This window comes from Bos mutus, chromosome 3 (genome assembly GCF_027580195.1).
Source record: "Bos mutus isolate GX-2022 chromosome 3, NWIPB_WYAK_1.1, whole genome shotgun sequence".
Classification (NCBI taxonomy): domain Eukaryota; kingdom Metazoa; phylum Chordata; class Mammalia; order Artiodactyla; family Bovidae; genus Bos; species Bos mutus.
Window position 1 is genome coordinate 99141112 of NC_091619.1, and position 24110 is coordinate 99165221.

At 45.9% G+C, this 24110-nt stretch overlaps 1 protein-coding gene and 1 pseudogene across 2 annotated transcripts in view; both read right to left on the bottom strand.

Moving 5' to 3' along the window:
- ARMH1 (armadillo like helical domain containing 1) overlaps nt 1-24110 on the bottom strand; it is a 62430-nt gene that overhangs the window by 25281 nt on the left and 13039 nt on the right. For both annotated transcript variants that reach the window (XM_070365019.1, XM_070365022.1), the window contains exons 2-7: nt 21924-22047; nt 20671-20898; nt 12753-12821; nt 10952-11118; nt 9584-9780; nt 6821-6905 (exon numbers count right to left, since the gene is read on the bottom strand). In XM_070365019.1, the coding sequence (XP_070221120.1) occupies nt 6821-6905; nt 9584-9780; nt 10952-11118; nt 12753-12821; nt 20671-20876 (724 nt within the window). In that variant the 5' untranslated portion in view covers nt 20877-20898; nt 21924-22047. The remainder of the gene's footprint in view (nt 1-6820; nt 6906-9583; nt 9781-10951; nt 11119-12752; nt 12822-20670; nt 20899-21923; nt 22048-24110) is intronic.
- LOC102271991 (proteasome assembly chaperone 3 pseudogene) lies at nt 22752-23117 on the bottom strand (annotated as a pseudogene).

The window sequence follows — 24110 nt, forward strand, 5'->3', positions numbered from 1 at the left end:
CGCTGCCTCTCTCTGAAAAAAGAGTTGGCTTGCAGTTCCGGTTGATAATTCCTGGGTGTGACAGTGTTTAACCTGCAAGCTCCTTTGGAAGTCCTCTAGCCTGCCTGAATAGGTTTTTCCGGCCGCATGTGATTGTTCAGAGCCTCCCAACTGTGAGAGGCAGGAGATGTTCTAAACTGTCTAAACACAGATTCTTTTGAGTAGTTGGAAGATTGATTGGAAATTGTATTGGTGAAGGGATTTTCACTTGTTGGGCCAATGTTTGCTGCTGAGTTTCCGTGTCCCTTGCCTGCTGTGTCCCTGGCAGTGTATTGATTGATATAATTGGTGTAAGTAGTGGCTTTAATGTTTGTAACCTGGGACCCTTGAGTTGATTCTTTTTCTTGTTATAGCCCACCACACCTTTGCGCTGTGGGAATGCAACTTTGTCTAATGCTTTTGGAGGGTGGCTCCTGACCAATCACCTTTAGAGAGAGATAAGTTTTCTGAAGAAAAGGTCTTGGAATGTTGACAGGCCTCCGGGCCAGAGGATGATGCAGATCACCTAAGCTTTTGCATATGATGGGTTTGCGGGCAGAGGGCCTGGCTTGCTGCCTGACTCTACCCCTTCCCCCATTATCCTCTATGCATAGCTTGGGGTATAAAAACTACTTTGGAAAATAAAGTGCGGGCCTTGTTCGCCGAAACTTGGTCTCACCATGTCATTCTTTCTCTTACCTTCTGGCTGAATTATTCAGCCTCTTTTCTACACTGAATTTCCTCACTGAGCTATCCTTATTTCAGCCTCTTTTCTCCACTGAATTTCCTCACTGAGCTATCCTCATTCTAGTACTCTTTATATTCTTAATTAACGTTTAATTAAGCAGTTGTTTCCTGATCTTCGCCTACGCCGTCTCTCCTTCGAATACCCTGGATCAGCCGGGGCTGGTCCCCGGCAATTTCCCATGAAGTGATGGGACTAGATGCCATGATCTTCGTTTTCTGAGTGTTGAGCTTTAAGCCAACTTTTTCACTCTCCACTTTTGCTTTCATCAAGAGGCTTTTTAGTTCCTCTTCACTTTCTGCCATCAGAGTGGTGTAATCTGCATATCTGAGGTTATTGAGATTTCTCCTGGCAATCTTGATTCCAGCTTGTGCTTCTTCCAGCCCAGCGTTTCTCATGATGTACTCTCCATATAAGTTAAATAAGCAGGGTGACAATATACAGCCTTGATGTACTCCTTTTCCTATTTGGAACCAGTCTGTTGTTCCATGTCCAGTTCTAACTGTTGCTTCCTGACCTGCATATAGGTTTCTCAAGAGGCAGGTCAGGTGGTCTGGTATTCCCATCTCTTTCAGAGTTTTCCACAGTTTATTGTGATCCACACAGTCAAAGGCTTTGGCATAGTCAATAAAGCAGATTTTGAAATAGATGTTTTTCTGGAACTCTCTTGCTTTTTCCATGATCCAGTAGATGTTGGCAATTTGATCTCTGGTTCCTCTGCCTTTTCTAAAACCAACTTGAACATCTGGAAGTTCACGATTCACATATTGCTGAAGCCTGGCTTGGAGAATTTTGAGCATTACTTTGCTAGCACGTGAGATGAGTGCAATTGTGCAGTAGTTTGAGCATTCTTTGGCATTGCCTTTCTTTGGGATTGGAATGACCTCTTCCCGTCCTGTGGCCACTGCTGAGTTTTCCAAATTTGCTGGCATATTGAGTGCAGCACTTTCACAGCATCATCTTTCAGGATTTGGAATAGCTCAACTGGAATTCCATCACCTCCACTAGCTTTGTTCATAGTGATGCTTCCTAAGGCCCACTTGACTTCACATTCCAGGATGTCTGGCTCTAGGTCAGTGATCACACCATCGTGATTATCTTGGTCATGAAGATCTTTTTTGTACAGTTCTTCTGTGTATTCTTGCCACCTCTTCTTAATATCTTATGCTTCTGTTAGGTCCATGCCATTTCTGTCCTTTGTAATACATTAGCATATGCTAAATAATACACCCACAGGCCCCATGATAGCTCCAAGGCTGACCCTAAAAGGTCAAAAAATGGGTGGTGGCCCAATTGCTAGAAATCCTTACTCCTTCCCTCAAATAAATAATCCTCCCACTTAAGAGCCTATGAAATGACCCAGCCCATAAAAACTAACCCCTCCTGCACCCAAGGGAGGCTCAAACTTTCTGAGTCTGACTGTATTCTGCCTATGGAAATCAAATCCTGCTTTCACTTTACTTTGACTCACTCTTGAATTTTTTCCTGACTCTCACTTGGTGGCCTGTCCCAGGGATTCTCCAGAGACCTAGGATATGATCATTCTCTTGTTCTCCTACAACAAAAATCAAGAGTTCTGTTTTGGCTATACATTTCAGATGTTATTAGACATTCATGGAGATTTCAGGGGAGAGATCAAGGCCAGAGGTACAGACTTGGTAGCTGAATACATAACACATACATGTGGTGTGTAAAGCCATGGGACTAGACAAAAATCACTTTGCTGACAAAGGTCCATCTAGTCAAAGCTAGGTTTTTCCAGTAGTCACATATGGGTGTGAGAGTTGGACCATAAAGAAGGCTGAGCAACCAAAGAATTGATGCTTTCAAACTGTTGTGCTAGAGAAGACTCTTGAGAGTCCCTTGGACAGCAAGGAGATCAAACCAGTCAATCCTAAAGGAAATCAACCCTGAATATTCATTGGCAGGACTGATACTGAAGCTGAAACTCTAATATTTTGGCCATGTGATGTGAAGACCTGACTCACTGGAAAAGAACTTGATGCTGGGAAAGACTGAGGGCAGGAGGAGAAGGGGGCAACAGAGGATGAGATGGTTGGATGGCATCATTGACTCAATGAATATGAGTTTGGGCAATTTCTGGGAGATGGTGAAGGACAGGGAAGCCTGGCATGCTGCAGTCCATGGGGTCGCAAAGAGTCGGACATGACTGAGAGATTGAACAACAACAAGCAAAATCACACAGGGAGAAGGTGTTGCTATAGAGGTGGGACATAGGCTGACCCAACAGTCTAGTAAGAGAAATAGTAAAAACCAGCAAAGGAGACTTGGTGAAACCAGACTGCAGGAGGAAAAATCAATATTGTATCACAGAAGCTGAGAGAAGAGAGTGAGTTGTTTTTTGACCAACTGGGTCAAAAGCAACTGTGAGATCATGTAGGAAGCAAATGGAAAAATGGAGCTGGAGGGGAACTTGAAGTCAAGGAACTTGGAACTGTGCATTCCTAAACAGGATAAATTAATCTTATTTGGGGGGGTGGGTTATGTCTTTCACATATTGTTTAATCCATAGGTTAGCAAGGAGGGACTCATTTTGAAGATGGGTGATATGCAGCCTATTTTAAAAAATATTTTAAAAATTTACCAGCTTTATTGAGGAATAATTGCCATCTACAGAGCATGTCTACATGTGAATGGAGATGAACTGCCAGAGAAAAAGGGAGGGGGCAGCTTCAGAAGAGAAGACTGAGGGAATGTGCTTCAGAGAACAAGCAGAAGAAGTGGGGGGCCTGTGATGGGAGCAGGGACAGTCAGCTGTACAGGGAAAGAGAAGAGAGAAGGTGGGTGGCCTGCCAGGCAGGTTGGTAGGCTTGGAGGTGGGAAGGTGGGGTTCTCAGTGTAAAAGGAGGTGAAGTCATCTCCTGGCCTCTCCATCGCAGACACCCATGGCAAAGGACAAGGGTCACCAGGCCCTCTGAGCCTCTTCACCTTCTGTTCTCAGTGGGACTCTCCCTGAGAGCCCACTTCACCTGGAGCCTCCTCAGGGAAGGATGTCCTCCCCCTACCTCCACCGACCACCACACAGCACACAGGGCAGAGAGCACAGCCTCCATACCTTCCTCCTTCCAAACTATTCCTTTTTCTCCTCCAATACAAACAAAGGCAAACAAAACCCCAGGGCTTGGTATAGTACTTGGCACACCACAAATGTTCAGTCAATACTTGTTTTTTTTTTTAAAGAAGAAACCAACCCTACCCTTACAAAGGTTAGTCCCTTCAGCCATATCGTCTGTGTCCCCTGATGTTGCCGTCATCCTGGGGGCGCGGGTTGGTGACGGGGAGTGCTCCACCTTGGCCATGCAATTTGGTGTCCTCAAACTCAGAGAAATTAATCTCTGGTCGTCCTATCCAGTCACTGCTGTTAGGGCCCCACCTAAGGCCCGTCAGACCTTCCCGCCCCCGCCCTTGGCGGAGTTGCTGTGGAAACTGAGAACTGTATGCCTGCCTGCTAAGTCGCTTAAGTCGTGTCGGACTCTTTGCGACCCCATGGACTGTAGCCCGCCAGGCTCCTCTGTCCGTGGGGATTCTCCAGGCAAGAATACTGGAATGGGTTGCCATTTCCTTCTCCAGAGAACTGTATTCTTGCCTTTAACTTCCGCTCCACCCATCTTGTGAAAGAGTTCCCCCTAGTGGACAATCAACACACATGCAAGCTCTGAATTCCCAGGGACACAAAGACTATTTTGAAAGCGCCTGGTAAAAAAAGGAAGAGTAATTCTTTAATTCAACAGACGTTTCTTGTACCCAGTTATGAGTCTGGCTTATCTGAAATTATTTTTAGGTGCACAGTTTTGCTGTTATCACACCAGCAGACATCAAACCAAGAAGGCAGTCCAAAGCTTCAGGCCCCTGCGGCCTCTGACAGAACAGGTTGTTAACTAATAAAAACAGAGGGACTCAAGATGGGGTCCAGTATGGGAAGAAGGTAGGCCAGTTCAGCTCTGGAGGGCTTTATTGGAAAAACTGAAGCTAAGCCATATTTTCCATAAATTTATTCAACAAACTTATAGTGTGTACCACCCTTTTTTTGTCAGGCCCTGAGCTGGAGAAAGATGAATCAGACCCCATCCCAGGCCTGAAGCTGCTCACTAATACAGTGTGCATGGGAGGACTCCTTCTCTCATCCACTCAGCAGACATGTACCCAGGACCTAACCTATGCTGGGGACTGTGCTGAGGGTATTAGGAGCAAGCAACACGAGCTACAAGAAAACTGTTCACTGTCTATGTAAAGGGCGGTATATTCTGGAGATAACTGCTCCAGGGGAGGGAGGTGCTGGAGGGGAGAGGGGTGAAAGGTGGGAAAAGGATGCAGGCTGACATTTGGATAGGGTTGAAGACAGGTCTGGAAAGGCCTCAGTGAAGAAAGCTTAAGCTGGGAAGTGATGGATGAGTGGGAGTGGTCACTTTGCCACATGGAGGGGGCGAGGGGAGGGAGGTCACAGAGCCACACAATCTAGTCTTCTCCAGGTTGTATGATTAAGTCTCCTGACATGATTCTACCGCCAGCTCACCCCCTTGCTCCAATGCCAGCTACAACTCTCTACTGGGCCTGACCTTGACCTAGGTGCCTCCACCACTCCACTCCCTCACCGGTGACTCCTCCCCAGCTAGGAGACTGCTCCAATTCCAACATGGCACTGCTAATCAACATAGGCTTCCATGTATCCCTGCAGGGGTCAAACAAATACAAAGTAGACAGTGCTGCTGAAGGCAAGATAAGACAGACATTCAATTTCAACACTGCTTCTGAAAAAATAATCTAGGCTGGAAGTGAACCCCAGGATCTCAGGTGCATACCTTAACTCCAGTGCCTGTATACTCTTTCTGCCCACCCCCAGGCTTCCTGGACCTGAGGGTTCAGCCTGTCCTCCTGGACACAGGTGGCCCTTCCTATCTGGCAGGCCTCCCTGTCCTGGCCTCCTTGGCTGGGCCACCTAGGTGGTCCCCAGTCATGTCCCTCCTCTCTCTTGCTGGGGCCTCTCTCCCCAGCTAGATCAGCACAGTCCATTTTGCTGTCTGAACAAAGGCCTTCCAGCTGGCCTCCAGCCTCTAGTCTCCCTGCAGTGCTGGCTCGCAATGCCATCTGGCATTCTAGGAACTCCACGATCTGGTCCTGGCCTACCTTCCTAGGTCTTCCTGGAGTGAGACCTCTACCAAACCTCCACCAAATGGCCTCCCTGCCATTCCCTAGACACATCTTGTACTTCCCCGTGTCTAGGCCTTGACACCAGGCTCCTTTCCAGAATGCTCTCCTCCTCTTTCTACCTTCCCTAATCTTCCCATCTCGAAGGCTCAGCTCAAATACCACCTTCTCAGAGAATCCCTCTTTGATCTCTCCTGTTGAAAACAGAATCTCCCTTTTCTGAACCATTGTAGGAGCAGGGAAGAAAAATAATATCCTATAAACACCTGCCATGTGCTACATTTTAAAAGCACAGGCTTTGGAGTCAGACAGCTCTGGTTTGAATCTGGTTAGCTGTATAAACGTGTGTAACAGCATCCTTCATCTCTCTGTGCTTCAGTGCTTTAGCTTGAAAAACATAAAAATGCCAACCCCCACCATTCATTCATTTGAACATTTGAATATCTAATATGTGCCAGAATCTATACTCTTGTGGTTATTTTGAGAATTAAATGGAATGATGCATGGAAAGTGGCTGGCGCATAGGCGACCCCAATAAATAAAAACCTATTAATACTACCATTATTCAATCTAGTTTCTTAGAAGAACAGTCCTCAGGGTGATTTCTATTGGAGGTGATGTGCCACATAAGTCCGGGAACCAGAGCCAGCCCTGGACCCAGGAAGATTTTAACAACTGCAAGAGCATGTGGCTGATTCCTAGTGCAGAACGTGACTGTCATTTTCTGCATAACTTGCCCATCATTACCAAGGTAGCACCTTCCGTCTGCAGAGGCTGTCTTGGACATTCAATAAGACTCTTTGTGAATAGGAGAAAACGTCTCAGAGCCAGTCTGCCTAGTTCTCGTGGCCACCTTCGGCCATCTGGAGCAGACCCGCCCATCTCCCTTACCTTCATACTGGACTTCCAAGTGCATCGTGCAGAGCACCTTCAGCACGCAGTCCACGATGCTGGGGTGTGTGGTCCCGATGATTGACTGGCAAGACAGACAGGGGAACAAGTTGGTTACTCTTTCCATCTAGTCCAACTGAGAGAAGTGAAAAGCTGACTTCCAAACAGCCAGGCGGCCTGGCTGAATGGGGAGTTGGCAGGGACAGGCGAGCAGCAGTGAGTCACGGGGCCTTGGCCCCCACACTGAAGAGGTTCATTTCTTCTGGAGAGGAGGGGTGGAGATGGGCAGCCGGAAATCTCCCGAGACTCTGCCAAGGTTGCCACTGGACCGCCTGGCTCAGGAGGCACTCAGTGGAGGCTAGCCGGCCATTGCTAGAAGTGCAGACACCAGTTGGCCATCTGGGATGGGCACAGGCCCAAGAGAAGGGAACTCATCTAAGATCCTAAGTCTCTTCTTCAGCAAGACCTCACCCAATCAGGCAGCCCCCCGCCCCGTCTGCATCTTCCACCCCTGCCTGCGCATAGGGTTCCTGTGCTTCGGCGTTAAACATCCTCACACTCACCCAGCTTCAGTGCAACTGCCCTTCAACTCTGTCTCTTCTCACTACTGCTCGCTCCCTCTTTATACCTAAGCTTCCGAGGGGAAGCCACGTCTCTGTCCTCCATGTATCCTTTGACAGGAGGCTATAATTTTTGTTTTCCTGCCATTGAATAGTCCCCCAATTCACCAAAACCTTTCCTGCTGGGCCCAGGTCTGTTGTACCCACACAATCTCTCTACTGTATTTGAGCCAGCCGATCATGTCCTGCTTCTTGAAACTCCTTTCCATTCATTTTCACAGATCTGTGCTTTTCTGTTCTCCTTCTACGGCTTCTGGTTCTTTTTCAAAGAGGCAGCATGGTATATGGAGAGAATAAGGTCTTGAGGTAGAGCTGGATTTAATAGTCACTTAGTAAATATCTTCCATGTGAGGCCTTGAATAAGTCACTGAACATCCTTCTAAGGCTTGGTTCCACCACCCGTCAAGGGGATAATAGTCCTTGTCTCCATCAGCCATTGTGAAGACTGAAAGAGACAGTGTAAGTAAAGCCCTGAGCACAGTGAAGGAGGCACTGAAAACATGGGAACTGGAAATAATAATGCTAATTAGATTTTTACTGGTCTTCTTCCTGAGCTCATCTCTCAAATGTTGGTGGTGTTCCTTCTCTTCTTACTTGGTACACTCTACCTGGGTGATCTTACTTACTTCTACTCTTTCAGATACCACTTCTCCACTCAGAAACTCCAACAAAAGACCATCTTCATTTGAGTCTCTCTGGAGCCTCAGACTTTAATTTCCTGCTGTCCTGTGGGCGTCTCTACTAGATGTCCCCAGCAGTGATTCCTCAGTGCAGCTAGGAATCATCATTGCCTGGGGAAACTTAAAGGCCCCCTGAAAGCTGTCAGATTCTCTGGGAGCGGGGCTCAGGATTTAGTATTGTTTGCACAAGTGACCCATCTATATCTTTGCAACCAACTTGGCCTGCTGCTCACATGGGCCCTTGGGAGCCATTGAGACTCATCAAGTTTATTGGGTAAAAACCTAACTCCTCCAAAATCAAATCCATGTTTCCTGTTCTCTTGGTGGGATACAACTCACCCACAAAGTCCAAAACTGGTGTCTTCTTGATGGCCTTTCTTTTTTGTTTTAAGATTTTTTAAAAAATATGGACCATTTAAGAGCGATGGGTCTTCATGGATGTGGGGCTTTCTTTAGTTGTGGGCTACTTTCTTTATTTTGGGGCTACTCTTCATTGCGCTACTTGGGCTTCTCATTATGGTGGCTTGTTGCAGAGCTTGGGCTTTAGAGGGCACAGGCTTCAGTAGCTGTGGCTGTCAGGCCCTAGAGTGCTGACTCAGTAGTTATAGTACATGGGCTTACTCTCCTCGAGGCATGTGGATTCCTCATGGCTGAGGGATTGAACCTATGGCCCCTGCATTGGCAAGCGGATTCTTAACCACTGAGCCACCAGGGAACTCCCTAAAGTCTTTATTGAATTTTCTATAATATTGTTTCTGTTTTATGTTTTGCTTTTCGGCCATGAGGCATGTTGGATCTTAGCTCACCAACTAGGGGTCAAACCCCCACTCCTTGCATTGGAAGGTGAAGTCCCAACCACTGGACCACCAGAGAAGTCCCTCTTTGATCTTTTAGTTGTCTATCTGCCTGCAGCCCCTCCTGGAGCTGTACTGAGAGCTTTAGATGGTTCATCTCAAAACCTCTCTTGCAGTCATGGTGTTCCCGCCTCACTAGGCATGGTGTCTTCATGTGGTCATCACCATGCCCCAAAGCTGACCTTTCTGTATGCCAGGGCACCCAGAGGAAGGCAGGAGCCAATGGAAGAAAGGCAGTGTTCCCATGCATTGGAGATCTGGCTCCTTTCTTCACTTACATGCAGCCTACAATGGCACCCTGCTTCTTTCCCTATCAAACTGACTCCTTTAATCTTTTCTACGGTCCTTCCATCATCCTTGTTGCTTGTCTCAACCACTTTTAAGTCTGCCAACATCTTTCTGATCCTTAAGTAAACAGGACAAATCAGTCTGCTGGGAGACACGAACTCTGCCCTGTTCTGGCCTTCTGGAAATAACGCTGATTGAACAGCAGACAGGCAGTGGGAGGTTGAGCTGTTTCTCATGCCTGTGTGGAGTGCAACTGTGGAAGGTAATTGTCAGATTACTGAGTTGGAATCAGAATCACTGGAGTGTGTGGTCTGGGCTTACCTGGGCAGTCCTGAGTGTCTGCAGGGCCAGCTGCTGAGCTTTCGGGGATGCACACGGCAGCAGAGCTATCAGACCTTTGTACACTTGATTCTGGTACTTGGGATTACCGTGGATCAAAGAATCCAACAGGACCTGCACTTCTTCCTGAGTCTCTTCTGACTTGGACTTTGCTAAAAATTCTGCTATGGATCGTACACCTGAGCAAAGGAGAGAGGAGATGCCAGGTGGGAAGGGGTTTATGAAAAGTATCCTCACTTGAGGTTATATAATATGAGATAATAGGATTAAGATCTATTTAACCAGTCCTGTTCAAAGCAACATCGAGGCTCTGTTCTCATGCTGCATCACTGTTTTTTTCATCTCATGGTTATGTATCCGGAGGATTTTGTTTCAACCTAGGCATGTTAGCTTGTCAAAATCTGTTTTCAAATTTAAAATGGCTCTGCAAAATGCACAAATAAAACTTGCCTGTTTGATGGTTGTATGATAACTAACACGTAGGTAGCAGTCAGCACTAGATGTTTTAACAAATTCTACTATATTTAGTCCTGGAAACTACACTGAGAGAGAGGTGTTAGTCCCATTTTATGAATAAATACACCAAGGCTCAGAAAGACATGAGAGAAGGGCAGTGAGGGATGCACCTTAGAGAGGGGTGCGTGGAGATGGCCTCTCCCGTGCATGTCTCAAGCAGAGTGCTTGGGGAACACCCTGAAGTGACTGGGTGACTTCCTCTCCTAACTGCCCTGGAAGCTCTCTGAGGATAAGGACTGTATTTTATTTAGCTTTGTATTCCCAGCACCTTAGAGTATGCATGCGTGCTCAGTTGCTTCAGTTGTGTCCAACTCTTTGCAACCCTATGGACTATAGCCCACAGGCTCCTCTGTCCATGGGATTCTCCAGGCAAGAATAATGAGTGGATTGCCATGCCCTTCTCCAAAGGATCTTCCCAACCCTGGGATTGAACCTGCATTTCCTGTATTGCAGGTGGATTTCTTATCATTGAGCCACCAGGGAAGCCCAATTTAGTGTATACCTAGCACCATATTTAACAATTTTAGTTCAATTTTATTTCTAGAATTATTCACAAATGACTCAATAACTCTTTGCTGAATGGATGCATGAAAAAGGATATATTTGAAATGAAGTATTTCCAAAACTACCACGAAAAGATATGAGCAAATGATGAATCAGGAAAGTCATAAATCTAGGTCTTCTTGTGGTGAATATGGATGGGAGCTAAGTGAGTCCACTCTACAGAATGCTTCCTGTGCAGCCAGGTCCCTGGGGCATTTTCCTCTAGCAGTTCTGGGGGTCCCCAGGGAGATGGGGGTGGGGAGTGACACCCTCGTCCTACATGATACCCACCGTAGCTTTCACAGATGAGCTCCTTGTACTTCCTGCCGGAGTTTGCAATCACCTGAAGTAGCTTGATGGATTCCTTCTTGTCCTCCTCCTTGATCTTATTCAACGCGAGTATTTCCAAGAGTGTTAGGACCCCTCCAACCTCAAGAAACTCTATGAGGTATCGATTACTGTCCAGAGAAATAGAAAAGTAGAAATAAGACACTTGTCAAGTTCCTTGGCACTAACCTTTCTAAGGTTATGATGCTTTTGAACTATGGTGTTGGAGAAGACTCTTGAGAGTCCCTTGGACTGCAAGGAGATCCAACCAGTCCATCCTAAAGGAAATCAGTCCGGAATATTTATTGGAAGGACTGATGCTGAAGCTGAAACTCCAATACTTTGGCCACCTGATGTGAAGAACTGACTCTTTGGAAAAGACCCTGATGCCGGGAAAGATTGAAGGTAGGAGGAGAAGGGGACGACAGAGGATGAGATGGCTGGATGGCATCAGTGACTCGATGGACATGAGTTTGAGCAAGCTCTGAGATTTGGTGATGGACAGGGAAGCTTGGCATGCTGCAGTCCATGGGGTCGCAAAGAGTTGGACACGACTGAACCAAACTGAACCTTTCTAAGAGATCTCAAGGACCTTTCTTCATATAGTCCTCCTATCCAGGAAATTTTCATGGATAAAGTGATACAATAGTTAGGAAATTTCTTCCTGCCAGAAGGAAATGTGAAAGTCAAATACAATGGCCATTTCCTGTGCTTGACTTTCCAACATCTGTGTCTCTTCTTGAAAAAACACCTCAACTGTCCCTTGGGGAATCACCCCTTCACCACTCATAAGCCGTGTGGTTTTTGGAGGGTAAGCAGATGACGAAGAGTATGTCATCCTGACTGTAGTAATTGATTTGGGGCCAGGTATAAGTTGGTGCAATGAGGCTCAGGATTTTCTTGGGAACCCTTGGGAAATACATGTTTTCTTTTTTTCACATGTTCTCTTAAAATTTTTTTTTGGGGGTTGCACTTCATAGCATGTGAAATCCTAGTTCCCTGACCAGGGATCAAATCTGTGCCCCCTTGCATTGGAAGTATGGAGTTCTAACCACTGGACTACCAGGGAAGTCCTACATGCTCTATTTTTGATGTGACTGAGCTGGAAGGATGCAAGTCTGGAGCGTCTGAAGACCACGGCACATGGAGGTCTATGAATATAGAGGAGAACAGAGCTGAGAAATGAAGAAAAAGCAGGAGTGACCAACTACTGATATTTTTTGGGCCCTTGGATCTAGTGAACCTGGAAATATGGATTTCCATCCTCTGGACATTTCAGTTAGGTGGGCTAATAATGTTTACATTTTCCTTGTCCAGTATGAGTTGAAAGTGAAAGTCGCTCAGTCATGTCCAGCTCTTTGTGACCCCATGGACTATATAGTCCATGGAATTCTCTAGGCCAGAATACTGGTAGCCTTTCCCTCCTCCAGGGGATATTCCCAACCCAGGGATAGAACCCAGGTCTCCCTCATTGCAGGCAGATTCTTTACCATCTGAGCCATCAGGGAAGCCCAGGTCCAGTATGAGTTAGTTTCCTGTAATTCACAACCAACAGGATGCTGACTAGCAAAGTATCAATGGAGCACATGAGATGGAGAAGCAACTAGGCCAGGACCACAGGTGCGACCACCTCTGGGTCCATTTTCAGGGCTACTAGATACCCACCGATAAAAGAAAGTCAAGGTCCCATGGGGTGGGAATGCCAAGGACACCGTGAGCCCGGTAGGCAACTGAGACTCCAGAATCTCTCTAGAACAGAACTCACCTGCTTACAGCTGATAAGAAGACGCCAATGGACCTGAGCAGCTTATCTAAAGGCGAACCAGTCATGTAGCTGTACGACAAGTTAAAGAGTGAATTTCAGGGTGGTTTTCCGTCCTGTGTCTGATCCCTGATACCACCTATGTCCCAGGATGACCAAGAGCTGAGCTGCGTCCTTTATCTGAGAGGGACTACTAGGTTGAAGGGACAGGTGGATGAGGGGTGCTGGCAGGCGTGTTCATGGTTCTCCAGGAAGCTCTTCTGGGGCAGTTCAACCACCCTGGCCCTGATGGGCTCTCTAGAGAGTAAGAGGCTCTGATGAATAGAAGGTGCAGGAAGAATGCTGGGGGTCAATTTCACAATCCTCCCTATGCCATGACCATTGTACCCTTGGGTCTCAGCACAGTTCATTACTTTGTACCTCATTCTTGGACTTCTCTAAAAAATAATCAGCTTCATCATTAATTTTCAATTTTGCCTTGCTCAAAGCTTTATACTGGAAGTCACTATCTTTATGAAGAATTGTGTGTCTTCCTAATAAGAACAACAGGAGATGGTGGAAAAATTAAACTCTGATTTAAAAGAACCTCAGTACTTAATGTTATTTTTTAATGTGAGCTTTTGCAAAAAGCTTCAATGTAATAAAGCACCCAGAGCACGCATCAGCTTGGATGCAAGGTATGAAATCAAGCCACAACAGAAGAGGAACCAGTCAACAATTACTAGGCTCATAACACATCACGGGCTCTTAGAACACTTAAGAAATTAGCTGAAATTATTGCAGCTCATGGAGGATGACTGAGAGCTTCCAAGACTGATAAAGGCTAATGTAATGGGTTGGAGGTAATGGTGCTTTGTTGGGAAGGGAGGGTGCATGAGGCAAATTATCTCTGCTGCACCCTGGTTCCCAGGGTGCCAATAGAAGTAGAGACAGATTGGCTCATTAGGAAAGGCTCTTTACTGCAAAAACAGTGTTTGCTCTGGAGCCAGGCTCCCCTGCCTGTTGCCATTGTAGCTGGGGCCAGGCTACCAGCTCATCACCCTGCTTCCCTGAAACCCATGCCCCCATTCCTGCCCCATGCCTCCTCAGTGCGGGCTGACCAACTTTTGACACCTTCTTTTTCCTCTGTCCCAGGCTAGCCTTATTATCATAACCACTCACTATATGTATTTCTGGTCCATTATTTCCAGCAATTAGTTCCAGAAGTTTGCCACTTCTGCCAAGCTATCAGCAGGAGCTAGCAAGTGCTAAGCATTCATTGTGTGCCAGGCCCTGTGCGAACGGCTTTGCCTGCCTGGTCTCAGTTACCCTGCAGTGGATGCTATCAGTATTTCTACTTTCTTCACGAGGAGATAACTGCAGACAGGTTATCATGACCTGTCCAAGGTCCCCAAGTTCACTGATGGAACTGGTATTTGAACCTAGGCAGCCTAACTCAGAGTCTGAGTTCTTACTGTCAGGCCATCCTGCCAGACGGTCTCCTTAGATGGTGTTGGAAGTGGGACCGTGGCAGGGAGACCCTGAGGTAGAGTGGATGATGTCTGAATTTGGGGCCAGTGTCTATCTGTGTAGCTGTGCTGTGCTGTGCTTAGTCGCTCAGTCGTGTCCAAGTCTTTGCAACCCCATGGACTGTAGCCCTCCAGGCTCCTCAGTCCATGGGGATTCTCCAGGCAAGAATACTGGAATGGGTTGCCATGCCCTCCCCATCTCTGTGCCTACTAGTAAATTATTCAACCTTTTCAAGGCTCATCCTTCTAATCTATAAAATGGGTCAGTACCAATCACCTATTAGGCTTGGTGTGAGGCTCAAATGAGATATTCGTATGGTACACAAAGTTCAGTGCTTAGAGCATAAAAAGACTCAATATATGGTAACTAATCATTTTTGCAATTATAATATATACATCCTTAGTTTTACTGATCAGTTCTGGAAGTTCAAGTTTAAAAAAGGGGTTTGAAGCTAAGGTGGAAGGAGGTGGCAGTCAATTTTATAAAACATGATGATGGTATATTGATTGGTTTTCCTTCAAATCCACCATAACTAGAGGGCTGGAGAGCAGTGGGGTGGGGGTCACTGATTCAAAATACAGCATTTTGAAGAGACATTCAAAATGCTATGTGTCTTCAGCCAGTCTGTTTCCTCTGTTGTATGACAAGGCCACAAAAAGTTAGGAAATTATAAAGTTCAGGTGTAGAAACTGCATATACAACTATATATTAAAAGCGTGGTTCAGGAGTTCCCTGGTTGCCTTTTCAGTCTCTGGTCGGGAAATGAGACCCCACGAGCTGTGTAGTGTGACAAAACAAACAAACAAACACGTTGTTCATTCAATAAGCGTTGACTGAGTGTCGACTAAATGTCTGGTTCTCTGATTGATACTTAGGATATGGAGAAAAATGATACAATGCCTCAGTTAACCAGTGCAATGATTGAGGAAGAAAAGAAGAGGGCTGAAGAGAGAATTCTTGGAAACACTAACATTTAAGGGGTGGTAGAACTTCCAGATGTTCAAGCTGGATTTAGAAAAGGCAGAGGAACCAGAGATCAAGTTGCCAATATCCACTGGATCATCGAAAAAGCAAGAGAGTTCCAGAAAAACATCTACTTCTGCTTTATCGACTACGCCAAAGCCTTTGACTGTGTGGATCATAACAAACTGTGGAAAATTCTTAAAGAAATGGGTATACCAGACCACCTGACCTGCCTCCTGAGAAATCTGTATGCAGGTCAAGAAGCAACGGTTAGAACCAGACATGGAACAACAGACTGGTTCCAAATTGGGAGAAGAGTACATCAAGGCTGTATATTGTCACCCTGTTTATTTAACTTATATGAAGAATATATCATGCAAAATGCCAGGCTGGATGAAGCACAAGCTGGAGTCAAGATTGCCGTGAGAAATATCAATAACCTCAGATACGCAGATGACACCACCATTATGGCAGAAAACAAAGAGGAACTAAAGAGCTTCTTGATGAAAGTGAAAGAGGAGAGTGAAAAAGTTGACTTAAAACACAACATTCAGAAAACTAAGATCATGGCATCCGGTCCCATCACTTCATGGCAAATAGATGGGGAAGCAATGGAAACAGTGACAGACTTTATTTTGGGGGGCTCCAAAATCACTGTAGATGGTGACTGCAGCCTTGAAATTAAAAGACACTTGCTTCTTGGAAGAAAAGCTATGACCAACCTAGACAGCATATTGAAAAGTGGAGACATTACTTTGCTGACAAAGGTCTGTCTAGTCAAAGCTATGGTTTTTTCCAGTAGTCATGTATGGATGTCAGAGTTGGACTATAAAGAAAGCTGAGTGCCAAAGAATTGATGTTTTTGAACTGTGGTGTTGGAGAAGACTCTTGAGAATCCCTTGGACTGCAAGGAGATCAAACCAGTCAATCCTAAAGGAACTCAGTCCTGAATATTCATTGGAAGGACTGATGCGAAGCTGAAGCTCCAATACTTTGGCTACCTGATGCAAAGAACTGACTCAGTGGAAAAGACCTTGATGCTGGGAAAGATTGAAGCAGGAGGAGAAGGGGATGACAGAGGATGGCATCACCAACTTGATGGACATGAGTTTGAGCAAGCTCCGGGAGTTGGTGATAGACAGGGAAGCCTGGTGTGCTGCAGTCCATGGGGATTGCAAAGAGTTGGACACGACTGAGCAACTGAACTGAAGAAAGACCCTGTAATGATTACTGAGAAACAGTGATAGAAGGGAGAGGAGAGGAGAGCTTTAAAAGGGGCAGTGGTCAAGCAGAGCCAGGGCTCGGGTATGAGGCGAGTGGTTCACTTTCTTCTGGTAGGTTTTTTTTGGGGGGCCATGCTACGTGGCTTGCAGGATCTTAGTTCCTTGAGCAGGGATTGAACCCACACCCTGGGCAGTGAAAGTGGAGAATCTTAATCTAAGTGCCAGGGAATTCCCTCAAGTATGAAATTTAAGGGCCTATCAAAAGACTCAGTGACTAAATACTATTTCCTGCACTATTAAAAAAAAAGAAAAATAATACAAATATCCACGATGAATAAAGTATTAAAGTTTTGGGACTTCCCTGGCGGTCAAGTGGTTAAGACTTCACCTTCCAATGCAGGGGATAAGGGTTCAGTCTGCGGTTGGGGAGCTAAGATCTCTGCGGTTGGGGAGCTAAGATCCCACATGCCTTATGGCCAAAAAAAAAAACAGAACATGAACAACAGAAACAGCATTGTAACAAATTCAATTAAGACTTTAAAAATGGTTCACATTTATCAATCAATCAATATCACAGTTTTAAATAAAGCTAGGATCTGACTCTGAACACATATGACTCTGCCTTACTCGCGTCACCCTTTGGTTGAATGGAAAATGTTGTCAGGTTAGTGACAGCCTTGGTGAGGTTAGTGTCATGAGTTAAGGGGACAAAGTCAGATGGTAGTGCTGATGTTTTTTAAAACACCACTTGTGGATCACTGGCATCAGAGTCACCCAGCGTTTTTTTGACCAAGACTCCAAGGACTCACCCTCAATCTACTAAATCAAAACTTGGGGGTTGTGTGTGGGGGAGTACACTTGTTATCTGCATTTAAAACCCCTTTTATGCACATTAATGTCTAAGAACATTGGAGTTAACCCAAAGATGTATTCAGAGGATTCCCTTTGGACTGTGTCCTAGGTCTGAGTCTGATTAATAATTTTATCAATGATTAACTGTAAAAAAAGAAAGCTGTGGTTACCTAAGCCTTTAGTTCTGCTTAGTTGCAGGTTCTCTGGTTCAATCATTCCCTTGTTCAACAAACATGTGTTAAGCACCCTTTATGTGCCAGGCATGTGCTAGGCGTTAGAAATGCAGACATGAGTAGAACAGATGTGATTCTTGCCCTTGTAGAGTTTACAATCCAGTGCGGGAAGAGAGATCAATATCTCAGTTTAAAGCACCATGAATATATTTAAAAGGGGAACATAAACTAGTCTGGGACTCTGAAAAGGGCTTCCTGGGAAAGTGATGCCTGGATTGAGACCTGAATAATAGAGAGGAATTGGTCAAATAAAGAGGAGGTTTAAGGGAGAGGGTTCAGGCAAAGAGACAAATACATAAGAAAAAGGTCTGAGGACTTCCCTGGTGGTACACTGGATAAGAATCTACCGACCAAAGCACAGGACATGGGCTCAGTCCCTGATCTGGGAAGATTCATGCCGTGGAGCAACTAAGTCCCCGCACCACAACTACTGAGCTGCGCTCTAGAGCCCGTGAGGCAACTACTGAAGCCCGTGTGCCTAAAGCCTGTGCTCCACAACTAGAGAAGCTATGGCAACGAGAAGCCCGTGCACCGCAACGAAGAGTAGCCCCCGCTCACCGCAACGAAAAGGAAGCCCGTGCACAGCAACCAGGACCCAGCTCAGCCAAAGATACATAAATAATAAATAAATAAAAGAAAATGTTTGAGATGAATAATGCTACCACCCACCACTCAAACTACCACCGTGATGGGGACTACATCTGTCTTCGGCCCCCATCTGCTGCTGGGGCTCCTGAGCACAGGCTCCTCAAACACAACGTGTCCCCAATCAAACACATCCACTCCAAACTCACTCCTCTCCTTGTATTCTCTTCCCATGTAATGACACCCCATTCATCTAGCTTCCCAAGCCAGAGACGTGAGAGTCCTTCTGTGGGAGACAAGTGGAGGTGGCAGTTGTCTGAGATATGAAACTCAGATTCCAGAGAAATGTGGGCAGGGGACACAACTGAGAGTGCTTAAACTGGAGTGATGGCAACATCCCAACAGTGGTTAGATCACTTAGGGAGAATCTGAGAGTGAGCAGAGAAGATGGCTGTGCCTAGAGTCCCGTAGAACACCGAAGTTTAAGGGGTGGCTGGAAGAAGCACAAGCTGGAATCAAGATTGCCGGGAGAAATATCAATAACCTCAGATATGCAGGTGATACCACCCTTATGGCAGAAAGTGAAGAGGAACTAAAGAGCCTCTTGATGAAAGTGAAAGAGGAGAGTGAAAAAGTTGGCTTAAAGCTCAACATTCAGAAAACAAAGATCATGGCATCTGGTCCCATCACTTCATGGCAAATAGATGGGGAAACAGTGGAAACAGTGTCTGACTTTATTTTTGGGGGCTCCAAAATCACTGCATATGGTGACCGCAGCTATGAAATTAAAAGACACTTACTGCTTGGAAGGAAAGTTATGACCAACCTAGACAGCATATTGAAAAGCAGAGACATTACTTTGCCAAAAGTCCGTCTAGTCAAGGCTATGGTTTTTCCAGTGGTCATGTATGGATGTGAGAGTTGGACTGTGAAGAAAGCTGAGCACAGAAGAATTGATGCTTTTGAACTGTGGTGTTGGAGAAGACTCTTGAGAGTCCCTTGGACTACAAGGAGATCCAGCCAGTCCATTCTGAAGGAGATCAGCCCTGGGATTTCTTTGGAAGGAATGATGCTAAAGCTGAAACTCAGTACTTTGGCCACCTCATGCGAAGAACTGACTCATTGGAAAAGACTCTGATGCTGGGAGGGATTGAGGGCAGGAGGAGAAGGGGACGACAGAGGATGAGATGGCTGGATGGCATCACCGACTCTATGGACGTGAGTTTGAGTGAACTCCTGGTGATGGACAGGGAGGCCTGGCGTGCTGCAATTCATGGGGTCGCAAAGAGTCGGACACAACTGAGCGACTGAACTGAAGAACAGCAGGATGGACAGAAAGAAAGGAGAAAACCAAGAGAATTGGTATCACAGAAACCACAGGAAGAGTGTGTGTGTGTGTGTGTGTGAGTGTGTATGTGTGTGTTTGGTGATGTGGTCTACAGGGCTTCTTTTTCTTTCCTTTTTTTTAATTGAGGTACAATTTACATAAACATTACATTAGTTTTAGGGAACAGTGTTTTGAGAAGTGGGAATGGTTTGTGTGACAAATGCCACTGAGAGGTCATGTATAAGGACTGAGGATGTGGTCACTGGGTTTCACAATTAGAAAAGCATTGGTAACTTTGACAAGACCTGCATCAGTGGAGCGGAGGAGTCAGAAGTCAGACTGCAGTGGGTGGAGGAGAAAGGGAGGTGGGGAAGGTCAACAGCCTTTTCCACAGGCTTCAGCACAAAGGGCAGAAGCAAGGTGGAATATAGGTTCCAGCAAGGACTGAATTTCAGTTTTTAAGTTAGAAGAGATTTGAGCATACATAAATGCTGATGACAAAGCTGGTAAGGATGAACTTCCCTGCTGGTCCAGTGGCTAGGACTCCGTCCTCCCAATGCAATGAGCCTGGGTTCCATCCCTGATCAGGGAACTAGATCCCACATGCCACAACTAAAGATCCCAAATGCTGTAACTAAGATCCAGTACAGCCAAATAAATTTAAAAAAATATGTATATATATATTTTAAACACCTGGTAATAAGGCAAAAGTAAAGTCTATAGGAGAGAATGAATAAATCCTTGGGGAGACAGGAGGGGATTCAAGCATAGTACAGATAGAAGATTGGTCCTAGACAAAGAACACCCACTTCAGCTCTGATGGGAGCAAGAGAGGTTAGCAGAGAGAATGAGGATATATTTACAGGCTGGAAAGACAGGATGCTGAGGGAGTTCTTGACTTCGGAGATGGTATTTTGATCACTATTACATCCTGTTCTAAAATCTGAGAGATAGTCAGGGGAAGCACTCCCTCAACAGTCTTCATTCCTTTTCTTTGCTGCTGCTGCTGCTAAGTCGCTTCAGTCGTGTCTGACTCTGTGCGACCCCAGAGATGGCAGCCCACCAGGCTCCCTCGTCCCTGAGATTCTCCAGGCAAGAACACTGGAGTGGGTTGCCACTTCCTTCTCCAATGCATGAAAGAGAAAAGTGAAAGTGAAGTCGCTCAGTCATGTCCGACTCCTAGCGACCCCATGGACCACCTAATTGTCTTCCTGTTCAGCAAAGGATACGTGAGTCTCAGCCAGGTGGTCAGGCGGACCAGGAACAAGCTAGCTCCCTGGGAAAACTCCTGCTCCAGCTCAGGGGCAGTCTTGCCTTGGTTGGCTTCAATGAAATTGTTGAGGATGTTACTCCTGGCGACTTTGCCAGCATTGTCCCAATCCTGTAAAAAACTCAAGAGCCGGCTGATTGCTGCCTGCTCCTTTATAGAAGTCATGATCAGTCAGTCCTGAAGCTGGCTACAGAGAAGGGAGAACAGACAGGTTACCAAAGTATTCAGAACCGTGCAAGGCCTGTAGTTATTATGCTGGAGGCTTTGCTTTCCCAGCAGTCATCTGGAGGCAGGGTGAGCCTCTGTCACCCATATGGCTGTGGTGACGTTCAAAATACTCCTCTACAACTGGCCACCTGCTGCTCAAACAGGGAGGATCCAGCTATGTTGTCATGGAGTCGAGAAAATATATTTGCAGCTCTTTGGCTTCTCTGCTGGTGCCAGTGACTAAAAGGACCATAGGCTCCAGTGGATACGAAGATGCCAGAGAAAAATCTGGCCTCTCTCTGCCCGCACCTCACACAGCATCAGAGACTGGGCCTTTAGAGACTCAGCCCCCTCTTACGCCAATCAGCCGAGGTAAAACGTTACTCAATCTTATACATTGGCTTTTAGGCTAACTCTTTTAAAAACAACTTTTTTTTTTTTTAAGTTAGTGGGAAGAAAAAGTTCTCATTCCATAGTTGGATTAATGGGCTGTGGTTTGTAGGAGTCTGTGTCCTTGGGAGAGTGTTTTCAGTGGGGGAGGGAAGGTTTAAAATAAACCCGTTTTCCAAAAATAGTTGTGATTGAAAGTGTTATTATCCATAACAAATGTTAGTGCTGATGGGAGAGAGGCATGTGTGATTCTTTTGTCTAACAGATAAGTGAAAGTCATATTTCACATTATCATGGGGTTTTCTGTGATTTACAGAATATTTGTGAAACATTACTTGCAGGGCCATGATTGATATGGAGAGAACAGCTTGTTGGTAGGGGAGATGTGTATTTCACGAAGACGGTTCAACATGAAATTTACAGTCCCATAAAGTGCTCCTACATCTTCGCCAGAGATCTAGTTAAAAGGACTTTACAGTCTGAAACATCCTAAAATTGATTCTAAATTAACGTTTCCTCACATGTATTTGAGATATTGATGGGGCCCAGCTATCAGAATTTTATTAGGAAGCAATAATCTGAGGCCTGCTAAGACAGACATACATACACACTGACCTCCACTGCACCCCGGAGGGCAATGGGTATGTTCTCCCAGGAAGGGCGTCCACGTAGTCTCAGGGATGGAGTCAACCAAGATAGCCTGTCAGCATTAACATCCAGGTGAATAACTGTGGATCAACTGAAACACAGAAATGACCAAAACCTCTCATGGGATCAGGCATCCATCACTGTGAATGACATTACAGCCCCAAGTCTGAGAATAACTTACAGAGGCCATGGCCACCTTTAACAGCCAAATCGGCCTCAAGTAAATGGGGATGCTTTGGCTGTACTAGACCCCAGGAGGGAGGGGCTGAAACACCGCCATCGGCAGGAAAACATTCGTGCCCCTCCCCTGCCGTGGATGGACCCTTTCTAGGATCAAAACTCAGAGCGCTATCAGAGATGCACCTAGCGATTCTAGAATATTGCAGGTGAGAAACTTTCAGCTGAACGCTCCATATTATGGTCCCTTTAGGTTTCCTTGGATCTGTCTTCCTCTATCAGTTTCTAAATAAATAAAAACATTTATTTTTCATAAAAAAAATGTTTGCCCCAACAATTGAGGGACATGACTCATTCCATCAATTCTCACACATGTGCAGCTATCTGGACTTGGGGAGGAGGACTCACAACATTCTCAGGACATGTTTCCCGTCCTCCCTCCAGGGGGGACATCAGCCGCCAAACCAGGGTCAGCCAGAGATGTTTGTGTTTCTTCCAGCTTCAAGGGCCAAAGCCAGAGAGAGTTCCTCCTTCTCTAAAGGAGGGCCTTCAAATCCTTGAGGAGGTGTCTGAGTTGCCTCATGGCCCTCCTGGACAGCAGGGGTGGCCGCTCCAGGGTCACCACACCTGGCACGTCTGGATCACCTTCTTCAGGGTCTTCACCACCTCCATGCTCTTGTCCTTTGTGGCCAGGGCGAGGAGAATGGCTCTGTTTTCCAACTTCTTGAAACACAAATGCCACCAGGTTGTGAAGACATGGATGAGAGGCTCATCCTTCCCGAGGAGGACTTCAGTGGTCAGCACAGGCTTGCCGATGTCACGGGTCACACTGCTGGGTTCCAGGGAGACCAGGGTACCCATCTTCCCCAACTCGCTCACCATCACCAGTATGCGACTGCTGAAGGCTGTGCAAACCACCTGGGTGGGGACTCCACACACCACTGCAGTCTTCTGTTTGGATATCACCAATGATCTACCTTCCATAGCTAAGTCTGCTCCATGGCACCCAGTTCACCATGCTGCGTCAGTTTCTTCTTTTTTTTTTCCCAAACAACAAAAGAAACTTGACAAATGGCAGCTTTTTTAATTAAAAAAGAATTTTATTGGAGGATAGTTGCTTTACAATGCTGTGTTAATTTCTGCTGTTCAGTGCAGTGAATCAATTATACATATACATATATACCCTTTTTTAAGATTTCCTTTCCATTTAGGTCACCAGTGGCTTTAACGGTTATAGTGATACAGTTGTAAGTCATACCCATGTAGTAAAGTGCTGTGCAAGCTGCTGAGGGCGGTGAGGAGAGGCATGAGGCACGGCCGTGGTCTGGAGGAGCTCCTAACCTTACGGTAGACGGGAAGAACACCGGGTTTAGAGCCAGACTGGGCTCAAGGCCTGGCTGCCCACCTGATATCTGGTAAAAAGGTATAACACTTGCCTTCCCCTTTGCCATCCTCCAGTCTCACTCCAGAGGCAACCCACTTTCAACTCGTTTGGTTATTTCTCCTGGTGCCACCTCTATACGTCCAAATAATGAGTTTATACTGCTTGCTACAGGCTGAATTCAACAGATTCATATGTTGAAGCCCTAGTTCCCAGTACCTCAGAATGTGACTCTGTTTAGAGACAGGGTCTTTATTTTTATTTATTTACTTATTTCCAAATCAGAGTTGCATTTTTTGTGGTTGTTGTTTGCTTTTTAATTTTTTATTTATTCTTTTTGGCAGCACCATGTGGCGTGTGGGATCTTAGTTCCCAGACCAGGGATTGAACCCATGTCTCCTGCAGTGGAAGCATGGAGTCTTAATCACTGGAATTAGCCACAGGGAATTCCTTAGAGAGAGCGTCTTTAAAGAGGTAACTGAGTTAATGAAGTCATCGGGGTGGGCTCTGATCCAACATAACTGGTATCCTTACAAATGGAGCTTAGGACACCAACACAGGAAGAGGGAAGACCATCTGAAGATGCCTGAAGGTGG